Source organism: Anoplophora glabripennis, unplaced genomic scaffold (genome assembly GCF_000390285.2).
Source record: "Anoplophora glabripennis isolate ALB-LARVAE unplaced genomic scaffold, Agla_2.0 scaffold310, whole genome shotgun sequence".
Lineage (NCBI taxonomy): Eukaryota > Metazoa > Arthropoda > Insecta > Coleoptera > Cerambycidae > Anoplophora > Anoplophora glabripennis.
This window is the reverse complement of record NW_019416396.1, coordinates 494,999-507,093: the sequence shown is the minus strand read 5'-3', so window position 1 is coordinate 507,093 and position 12,095 is coordinate 494,999. Positions and strand designations below refer to the sequence as shown.

Genomic DNA, 12,095 nt, shown 5'->3' with positions numbered 1-12,095 from the left:
TTTATTGCCTATCCTCAAATTCAATTGCATGGACCTGTAGACCAACTAAAGGAAGCGAAATATAAATAAGAAAAAATACGATGTATGGAAATTTTTAATGCATTTTGACGAAAATTTGAAATTGAGTATTGAAATATCAAAGTAAGTAGGCTTAGGATATAAAAATTTTGCACAAGTACAACTTTCATATTAAAATTTCGCTGCATCTCTTAACAGAAATAACTCTTGAATAGTGAAGAGTATAAACTATTTTTAAATTTTCAAACTTTGTTGCATTTTACTAATCTGAAATCATGGCAGGCTTTGTTTCGGGAACAGGCAGGGCTGAATCCCAGTCGGCCACTTATCAACTTGCATTTTTCCCTTATGCCAGTAGGTTCACCTGTCAGGGCATAAGTTCTATATTCTATAAATAGAATAATATCCTGCCACTATCAGAGATTCAACAACCTTTTGTTTCTTTGCAGGCCGTCGCCATGTTGGTCGAATATTGGCGCCTACTGTTCCTGCTGTGCTTCAGTCCGATCCTGCTGACTACATCGATGGATATTAGTAAGTAGTTTTTAAATTATTTAGTAGATAAGAATAATAAAATCGGTGTGTAATGGCACCAAATTGACATAATAATGAACAAACAAAATAGAATGCAACATTAACCTACATTACCAATGTCACTTGTAAGCGGAAAAGAAATTTAAATAGAATTCTAAAAAGTAAAACCATTCAGCTACGTACAAATTTCTACTTCTTTTTTTCGTGGAAAAGAGTAACTTTTGAATGACACAATGCGTGTTTCTAATTCCCCGAGACATTTTATCCACCAAAATCTCCCGCTTAGTGGGATTGCTATAAATTTTTTTCTTCGTGGGCGTCCTATTTTATCATTCCGAGTATCGGTAGGAGCAGAGAAGGGGGTTTTTACTCTTTTTTTTTACAATTAACGACGCTCAAAATAATTCACTTACTATATTAACCCTGCAGAAAGTAAGAAGGTTAATTACGATTCTTGATTTTTTATTATAAATAACGCGTCAGGTTTTTCAAGAACTGCTGAAATTTAATTAAATATTCTATTTCTTCATGAAAGCTGAATGAAATAATGAGTACAGTATAATTTTCACATAAAAGTCCTGCTGTTTTTGGAATGGCGTAAAATTATAATGGTTGCAGGAAAAGTAAATCAATATTGCAGGACTTAGTTTATGAATGAGATACTTTCTATGTGGGCGAAATATAATTTTGATGACTGGCCGTTAAAATATTTAAACAGAATAAAATGTAAGTTCTGTAAAACAAAATTTGTGAACAGAAAACTTAAATTACCATACATTTAAAGAATATAATTATGGTATTAGAGAAATAAATTTATAAACTTTTATTCCAAATCAGATGTGAATATAAATAACGATTTCATAATAGAATCGAAATCAACTAAACTTAGTTTAATAATAATAATAATACTTTTAAATAATAAACGAAAATTGAATTACAATAACTTCGTAAAATTACATTTCTAGAATGTAATATCTTTAAGTGCATTTCAATTCTGTTACAATCAATTTACTTGGCTACCTTCTCGGAAATGTCACATTTCTGACAAATCTAACCATAATTTCTTTGTGAAATGTTCAATAAAGAGTAATGTAACAATTTCATTCGAGAAATGTCAAGCATAGCTTGATGAAGCAATCGAATAAAATATTTTTAACCCCTACAGTTGCTATCAAAGTAAAGGATGTCTCAAAATTCAGACAAAAAGTAATTATGTCAGAAAACACAGATTTTTAATTAAAAAATGAACATTTTTTATAGATTCATAAAATATACAGTATGAATACAGAGTTTTGAATGAAATAGCATATATACAGACGCAATCTTTTGTTAAAATTTTCCATGACCGTTTTGTATAAATGTAGTTGAACTTCGTTGTTGATACAACACTAAATTTCTTCTTTTAAGGCGTGGGTGGTCGTGTGCTTGTTGGCATAAACCTTAAACTTAAAAAAATTCCAAAGAAAAAAGTGGAACGGTGTTAAATCTTATAATCTGGATGGCCAATACTGACCACAAAAACGAGAAATTACACGACTCATGCAGTAATTGAATTGCTTCTCGAGCTGTATGGCATATGGCCCCGTCTTGTTGCAACCACGTGTCGTCTACATCCCATATCTTGCAATTTGGCCACAAAAATCTGGATTATCCTGTCGCGATAGCGAGCACCATTAACTGTTATTGCTTGACCAACCTCATTTCCGAAGAAGAATGGTCCTATGATGCCTCCAGACCAAAATCCTCACCAAACAGTGACATGTTGTGGAGGCATTGTTTCTCAACAATCACTCGTGGATTTTCTGAACCCCAAATGCGACGGTTTTGTCGCATCAAGCCATCAAGATGAAAATGAGCCTCATCGTAGAAAATGATCTCGTTCGAAAGATTAGCATCCACTTGTTTTTCCATAATCCATTCAACTAACTCTCTTCGCTGTGCGTGGTCGGTAGGCTTCAGTTCATGAGTCAATTGAACTTTGTAATCAAGAAGATACAAATCTTTCGTGAGAAAACGCAATAGAGAGCTTCTCGAAACATCTCATTCTTCACCACGGTACTGAATTGATGTTTCTGGAGTCTCAGCAGCACTCACGAACTGCTTCGATGCTGAAGGGTTGGTCAGAGTGTTTAAGATCACTAATGGATCCAGTCTCCCTGAATTTTTCAATTAATCTTTTTATAGTTGAAGTTATATCACTATTCCTAACATATTATGTGTGCAAATTGCGAACTATAGCTCCCGAACCTTAATTATTTTTTAAATATTATTGAACAATGAAGACGTGTTTTTCTTTTTTTTTGCACAAATGGCGCAAAATTGAAATCTTCCGTGAATTTTGGGATACCCGATATTAGAAAGTATAAGCTTCCTACTGAATTAAAAAAAAATACGTAGTACATAGTACGTTTAGAATATATTTTTCTTAATTATTAGTCTTTAATTGAGCTGGAAAATAATACGAAATTAAATTTTTTTGTCTCATTTACATTACGGCCAAAGCTTCCCCAGACTCAATTATATTTAAATTTAAAATGCGTAGCATTAAAAAAAATAATTAACAGTTGCTTGGGATTCAGAATAGTAGTTTCTAATATCGTGATAGTTACGATAGAATAAACAATTTTGATTTTATTCATATTAAACTAAAAATCATACTGAAACCTGTTTGGGATAAAGAAACTATGAGTATAATTACATCATCAGCAAATAAACATCAAATAAAATGTAATGAAGAATGATTATAGTGACCTTTAGAATGAGGATAACACATGTACAACAAATTCACCATAAGCAGTTATCTCTTCCCATTCTGGTTTCCTCGTGCTTTGTAAAACTTCCTCTGTTAAGCACGGGTGTTAACAGCGCACCTTTCGATGCGGAAATATATCCTCCTTCCTATATCCTTAAGCAGTTTTTAACGGAAATTTACATAGCCGGTGTAAAACTCATTCTGCTCCAGCGAAATCTGGTTGCGCCACCCAATCTCCTTAACGGTCTTTATAAAATCGTTTATTCCAGATAACTGCGCCACTGGGGGTCATTTGACGACGAATTAACTCCGAAATTATAGTTTTTATTACGAATAAGGGCGAGGATTATGTCGCGAACGTATTACATGCAAATATTATAGCTGCGTGGTGATTTCCCAGCGTCTAGATGAGTACACTAATGATTTAGGAATTATCTGGAACGAAGATTGGATACTTATACTTTGCAGAGGATATTACGCCAATGTTATCTGAATAAGGAGACACCTTGCATATTATTTACATAATTTCAGATAGGCGATAATGAAAACAAACCGTCTTGAATAATAAAAAAGGCCTGTAATGTTATAGAAGCTTACTTCCATAAACTAAATACTAGCACCAAAGGGAAAATCCATAATAACACTACAATATACATTACAAGGGAAGAATAACTAAGATATGTTGGTTATGTTCTTTAATTCTTTCATTCTTCATCCGTGTTCAAGATTTATTTCCTACTATTCTCTTTAGACCCTTCACCATCATTCTTTTTATTGTTCAGGAGAATGAGGAAGGGAAGAATGTGAAGGAAAATGTAGTAACGAAGATTTTTGGAAAGGAATAGAAACCTAAGTAGGATTGTGTAAGAAATAATGACAAATTCATGAATACGTTTAAGAAATTGAGAGGAGAAAATTTAGAAAAAAAAATCATTTTGTATAGTTCTAACTGAAAACTGGTATCAATAGAAAACCTGAAACCTCGCCGAGAAAGAAATAATGCATGATTTGGTTACATACTCTATAAACTCTAATGTCATTCTTCCTTGCCTCTTCCTCTTGACGAAGGTACCATTCGATCCATTCTTTTACTCATTGTTCGACAGAATAAGGGAAGAAAATATGCAAAGAAAAATGCATGAGCGAACAGTTTTGGAAAGATTGAATAGAGAAAACTAAAATATAACTTAATACCTAAATATTGCGTGAGAAATAATGTCAAATTAATGAAAACATTGAAGGGTGTGGTGCAAGAGATGGAGAAGATTTTGAAAACGATATATACTTATGTGAGGTTGCTCAACTAATTCCAAAAGAAAAAATGGTTAAACACACTATAGATTCATAGAGAAAAAGCTGCTTAGATGATTTGGTTATATCCTCTATAAACTATCAACGTCATTCTTTCCTCCCTCATCTTCTTGATTAAGGAAATTTTCCTACTATTCTCTCATGAGTCTTCTTTTCATTATTTTACTCAATATTCAATAGAATGGGGAAGAAAAGAATGCGAAGAAAAATGTAAGTTCTGTTCTGTGTGGTTATGGATACTTATTTTAATGTATTGAACATTAGTTTAGAAAGAAAAATTAGAAGAACCACATTCCTGTCATTCTTTGCTTCCTCGTCCTCTTGATCAAGGTAAAATTTCTATTACTCTTTCATGATTTTCTCTCCCTTCGTCTAACTTTGTATCAACACAGACTTCTGGGAAACGAAGGAATTTCCAATAAGACTTGGTACATAAAGGATTGAAGATGAGAATACTGATAAATTAAAAAAAAAGTGAGAGAGGCCTGTGTGGTTATGAATATCTAATTTCGTATACTGAAAAACTGATAATAGAAACACAATAAATTAATAGATAAAGAATCATTAATTTGTTGTGGTTAATACTCTACAAAGTTTTCCCTCATCATCATCATCATTATGAAGAGACGTTTTCCAGTTTCCCAACAGTTTTTTTTCCACTGTTCTAAAAAATGAAGAAGGCAAGGAAATGTTCGAATGGATGGATGGAAGTGTTCGAATAGATGGATGGATAGAGTGAACACAAAACGTAAGACCTAGAGAAATAATAACAAATTAATAAAAAGATCATATTGTATGAATAATTAATTAATTAATAAGTATTCTTCGTTTTCTGTTCTTTCCTTTCCAAGAGGATGATGAAAAAAAAGAAACAAAAGAAGAACGGGAGTGAAAGTGAAGACAAGGAGAAGATTTTGAAGAGGTAGACAAAGAAATCAGTTTTCTCACCCATTGTAAGGATATTATTATTTTTCTATCCTAGAACTATTTTTGTTAGTGTACATATTAGGGTGGCCCTAAAAAAATGATTTTTTTTTCGTGTCTCTTGTGAAAATATGTTAGTTTATCATGTTTTAAGAGCCCCCTAAAATCAGCTCAAAAAAAATTTTTTAGAGGTCGCTCAAGATTTTTAAAAATTTCCAAAATCATCAAAAACTGATTTTTTTCTCGTTATTTTATCATTTTCTAGGTTGAAAAAAATTTTGATTAAGAAAAGTTATTAGTTCGTTGATATTTATTTTAGTGGTCGCTCGAAAACATTTTAGGTACACTACTTTTAAAGTTAAAATAATTATGAGTGACCTTTAGAAATTAAAATATCTAATTGAAATTTTCAGAATCGAGATTTTTTCAACCTAGAAAATGATAAAATAACAAGAAAAAAAATTAAAAAAAAAATCAATTTTAGACGATTTTGGAAATTTTTAAAACTAACATTTTCACAAGAGATACGAAAAAAAATATTCGTTTTTTTTGGGCCACCCTAATACATATAGTAGGAAACTTATTGTAAGTTATAAATTAATAACAGTTCCCCGCAAGATGCGAAGAAATGTTTTACATTAAATAAACTGACATACACATCAATAATAATTCATCTCGTTTCTACTGGCACTAGTTCACGATTAAATCACAAAGCCACGTTCTATTATTTTACCCATCCTTAAATCATGTTCATAGAGCCTCCTTTACATTTTACAGAAGATCTGGAATCGTTAAAAGAACTGGAAGTCTGTTCCAACGCAAATCGCACGAAAATCAGTTAATTGGATAAAGGAAACATGTCCGCCGAACAATTTCTCTATACAAAAGTTTAAATTTAGTAGTTTAAAAAGCAAATTCTGCATTCCGATAGCATTGAAATGCAAATGGCTTAATTAAATAAAAATTTCAGCTGAAGAGAGCGCAGATTCCGTAATGTAATCAAAGAAACGTAGTATGGATTACTCGAGGGCGTAATTTTATAGAATTTAATTTCTTATTCAGATGCCGGAAAGGCATTCGTAAAATTCTTGTACGAATGTAAAGATTTCTCTTAAATATCCTAGAGAATCAAGTTTTCTAGTTAAATATAATAAATTAGTCTCGATGTATTGAGCTTCGTTCGCTTTTCCAATTTAGCAAATAAATTATTCGGTCGGTCTAAGCATTTTATTCCATTATTTAATGTTTTATTTACCTAATCGGTATCACTTGTAATCAGGCACCACTTAGAAACAGATGCAACTAACATTACAAAGTAATGTAAAGTATAATAATTAATACTAGAAAGGTCGGCAGACACCGGGAAGCAGGGCAGGCATTAGGGTGCCGCTAGATTCGTATCGAATAAATTGATCGATGCGAGGCTTCAAATCACAGGCTGCCGCCTTAACATTTCCTATCTCTAATAACAATAATAAAAGTTTTGTTTTATTATTGTGAGAGTTCTCGGGTAACAATTATTAAACGAATAGTTCGAGAAAAAGTAAAAACGAACAAATTAATGAATTAAATATTTTACGTTGAGCATTGATGTTCATTCATTTATAAGTACATACTTTATTGTTTTACTTTAAATAATCAGAGTATCAAAATGTTAGGGTAAAAAAATACACAGAAATGACTTGAGAAGCTTACGAAAACTGTTTAACCTTTTTAACAATAGAACTATAAACTCCAAATGGTAACCTGTCCGTAGTTTGTACCATGAACTATCTCGTATATGTTGAAAAAATATATATTTTGAACTACTTCCGCTTCGAGGGGGTCATATGGAGTAGCCCACGATAAAAGTACGATGCAGAAATAAAGGAAACGTGAAACTTTCACAAGCACAAAATCAAAAACTAACTTTTTTGTCCGGTAACACTATTGCCCATCGAGGGAGCAAACAATTGGATAGTTCCCGAACTCGTACAATAGATTCTGTCGGTGATTGTCAGGGAAAACAGCGTTAGAGCAGCAGTTTTTAAATTGCTGGAATCGTATATGGCTTGTTAGAGCTTGGAAACAATAAGCTGGCTCGGTATGAGAGCTTTGGTATTTGTTTCCTGCCTGTGACAGTGTGTCAGCGGTGCTGAAACAGTTATTACACTAGGAGAATTAAAAAATACAATTTCAGAACGTGCGCGATATGGGAAAGCAGATAGAATTAACAGGATGTTGTTTTAATAGTTTCGCGTTAGGTAAATCAATATTGTTTAACGTTGCATTCCACTTTTTTAAAACTTCTAAGGCTGTGGTTACATCGAATACGAATTCATGCGTTTCTGATCAGGCAGAACTCGCGAGATTGAGAAAGAACGCATTCAGCTATTTAATATAAACGGTTGGTTGGATATTATTTCTATATAATATTGGTTTGGTTATATGCAATAAACTGTACACAATACAACGATAATTGATAATTGTGTAACGCTTAATGATGTGAGGGTGACTAGGGTCGACGTTCAATCGCACCTCATGGGGGCTGGCTGTTGGATTCCCCGGACAACTTTTTCAGCGAATTAGAAAGATAGGTGAAAATCTTGATTCTCGACCGATACTATTTGAGTAACTTCTATAATAGGTCTGATATCTTCGATCATGCACTGCTCTGTCTGAGTGCTCTTGAACCTTTTTAGGACTATACAGAGTGTTTTTAAAATAGGGTTCCAAACTTCTGCTGCGTTTATATATAACTCATTAAAATAAGCCAAAAAGTTCCTATTAGCATGTGCCCTAAACGCACCCTTAGGAAGTTATATGCCCTTAAAAGGGCTCAAACAAAACTGTTTTTTTTCTGTTATTGACAAAACGGTCGAAAATAAATAATAAAATTTATGAGTTAATTTTATTTACGTTAAATAACATGGGCTACTCCGTTTTTCGGCATGCAAGTCATATGCGTCCCATTTAGGTTGGTGAAGGGGGTTTTCGGCCCGTAATTTTTTTATTTCAATTTTTTTACAATTTTCTCTACAGATTTATAAAATCTTAACAATTTTACGTAAAAGATATTATCTTTGTCCAAATCGATATTTACAATGGTTTTCGAGTAAATTGAGTTTAAAAATTCAGTAACATTATTTAAATAAATTGCAGTTATGAAGGATCCGATCATTTAATAAATAATTTAGGACATACACTAAGACTATTTAAATTTAGAGTTACACTTACTAATTAAAGAACTAATTACTACTGCAGACAATAGCTAAATGAGAAATAGAAAATAATGGGATTAAAATTAGTAATAATAAGTTAAATTACAAGAACTGCTAGAAGTGACCACCTTGCAATTCGATGCATAATCTAGCTCGACGCTTCAATGATTTGCGAACTCGTTGGAAAATTCTAGGTGTTTGTCTTATTTCCATGCACGCGGTTTCAATTTCCTCCCGTAGTTGCTGAATGGTCTCAGTTGGAATTTTATAAACCTTTGCCTTAAGTTGACCCCACAAAAAATAGTCCAGGGGGTTAAGGTCGGGGGAACGTGGAGGCCAGGGAACAGGACCTCCTCGGCCTATCAATTTTTCTCCATACAACTCATTTAAGTGTTGTCTTACATTATGTAGGTAATGAGGTGGCGCTCCGTTCTGCATAAACCATATGTTTTGGTGTTCAATTAAAAGGACATCTTCCAAAAGCCCTGGCATGTCGTTAACTAAAAAATTGTAATAATCCTCACCATTCAATCGATTAGGCAACACAAACGGTCCGATTAGCCGATCGCCTAAAGTGTCTGCCCAAACGTTGACGGAAAATCGAATCTGATGTCTGGACTGAAATATGCTGTGTGGGTTTTCATCAGCCCAATCATGAGCGTTATGAAAATTGACATAACCATTTTTACTGAAGCTTGCCTCATCCGTAAACAAAATAAGAGATGCAAAATTCGGAATCCGCCTCGATTTTCGCAAAAACCATTGGCAGAACTGCCGACGTGATTCGTGGTCATTCGGATTTAAAGCTTGAACACGCTGGATATGAAAAGGATGAAGTTGTTATTCGCAAAGAATTCGCCAAACTACGGAAAACTTATGTTATGCATACGTGCGACACTTCTTACAATAACCCTTGGATTGTCCTGCACAGCTCTCAATACATTTTCTTTCATCACCGGTGTTCTTACAAATCTGTCTCTGCCATGATCATTTACTCTTGGTTGGAATGAACCGTTTTTTCTTAAACGTTGATGGATCCTCTGAAATACCTGTCGAGAAGGAAGTCTTCTATTCGGGTATGCTGTCGCATACAGACGCCTCGCTTCTGATGCATTTTCAGCCGCACGGCCGTACATAAAGTGCATATCTGCTATTTCCGTTCTCCATTTTATGAGTTGCAATAATGCTGTACTTAAATTTTCCACTCACCACTTTTACTAATTAAACACTGCAAAGCTCAATTGACAGTTTATCAATAACTTAAATTGTTAAGCGTTGTGGCAACGTCAGTCTTTTATTTGCCATGGTAAACAGATTTTTGTAATTTTTGGCCTAATAACTTAAAGAGCAGAGTAATTTTCAAACTCAATTTACTCGAAAACCATTGGAAATATCGATTTGGACAAAGATAATATTTTTTACGTAAAATTGTTAAGATTTTATAAATCTGTAGAGAAAATTGTAAAAAAATTGAAGTCAAAAAAATTACGGGCCGAAAACCCCCTTCACCAACCTAAATGGGACGCATATGATTTGCATGTCGAAAAACGGAGTAGCCCATGTTATTTAACGTAGAAATTTATGTAAGACCCATAATTTTTTTCTATTTATTTGCGACCGTTTTGTTAATAACAGAAAAAAAAACAGTTTTGTTTGAGCCCTTTTAAGGGCATGTAACTTCCAAAGGGTGCGTTTTAGGGCACATGTTAATAGGAACCTTTTGGCTTATTTTAATGAGTTATAAACTCAGCAGAAGTTTGGAACCCTATTTTAGAAACAACTTGTATGGTCGACATTGTCGTGATTAGAAACATGGATGAATTTGAATTTTGAAAGAATATATCAGACAAATCACAGCTTGTAAGAATAAAAATTTTGATACAGCTGTCTAATATTTTATATCGGCACTTTACGTAAAAAGCTATATTGTTTTACCGGAACTACAATTTACTCAATTTGTGTTTATTGACGTATACTTACTAACAGTCGCATTGGCTCTACACGAAACTAACACCGTTCCAGCTTGAAGCATCGTCGGTAACGTGACTCCCTCACCCAATCAATCGCATTTTGCGGCTACCATTTTCGTCCACCGCCAGAGTAGAAGCTGAAACGTCGGTGCGGTTTCATACGGCAGTGTACACAATGTAACCGACTCTCTGTTATTTTCCCGAGGCAATTAAACAACAGCCGAACCGCCGCTCCCCCCGACGTCAATGGGTTTCGGTTACAGGCACGTCGCGTCTGGAAACCACTCGGCTTTGAGGAAGTTATCCAGAACAAGAACGATGAAACCGAGAGGACTGAGGGAGGCTCGATTGATATAGTGCAGCGACCGCGTTTGCACTTCTGATGAGACGTGATGTAATTAAAGATGTTATAGATGCATCGGTGTAGGTCTGCCGATTCTCTGTTTGTTAGGGACTCCTACACGTTCGTTAGTTTAAGGGATTATCTAGAAGTAGCAGTTCATCCACATGTTAGTCTTAGTAGCCAATCGTATCAATAAGTTAGTAGGTATAGCAAAACGGATAAGTATTTATTCCTTTTACTTTTATATTCCATTAATATTGGGAATATCTATTTGTTTCTTTATTTATATTTATCTTGTAACTAGTTTTATAATTTGTTGAGCAATAAACATATTATTATCATTAGATATACAGTGTGTCCACGGAAGGGGTACCGTACTCTTGTAAACTTTTTTTATTGATTATTTTTCTAGAAAAAGTTATTCTTGACAAGAAGTTTTGATTATCTTGGGAAGCCATGGCCAGTAATCAAATATGTAATAAAACGCCCAACAAATTTCAAAATGTGAAATTTTCCCTAAGGAAAGTGCCTTTAATTTTTATTTTCGTTGAAAACTGTGTTTAACAGGGTTGTTCAAGAACTCAAGAAATGCTTAAATGCGAAGTTTAGTCAGAAAATAACATCAACATTAACAACTAATGGCGTGGTTTCCTCACAAAATTGTAGATACTGGGCTACAGATAAAACAGGACCACAAAAAAAATCGACGAAAGGTCTCCTCGGCCAAACCTATCGTATTATATGTTTCCTGGGTCGCTGAAACCGAATCTGCAACTCATTTGGTCCCATCATGTCAGAGTTTTTTTCTAACCTCAAAAAAATAGCTGAAAAATTGTAGAATTCAACAAAATCAACCCTGCAACCTGTTAAAACCTTATAACTCCACATCCTTATGATACCGAACGACCTCGACAAGCCGTAAAATCATAACGCAACCGTAAAAATACATAACCTCAAAATTGGATGAGCCCAAAACCCAAAATCAGCGGCGAATAAACCTACACATAGGGCACAAACCTTCATTTTTGAATAGTAAACCCTTT

The 12,095-nt window shown here is 33.9% G+C and overlaps 1 protein-coding gene across 1 annotated transcript in view; it reads left to right on the top strand.

Annotated features, from left to right (window-relative positions):
* Window positions 1-508: 508 nt before the first annotated feature.
* The window catches only part of LOC108907137 (neurotrimin-like), a 161,744-nt gene continuing 150,157 nt past the window's right edge, over window positions 509-12,095 (top strand). The window contains exon 1 of the mRNA XM_018710680.1: window positions 509-552. Within this exon, the coding sequence (XP_018566196.1) occupies window positions 543-552 (10 nt within the window). The 5' untranslated portion in view covers window positions 509-542. The remainder of the gene's footprint in view (window positions 553-12,095) is intronic.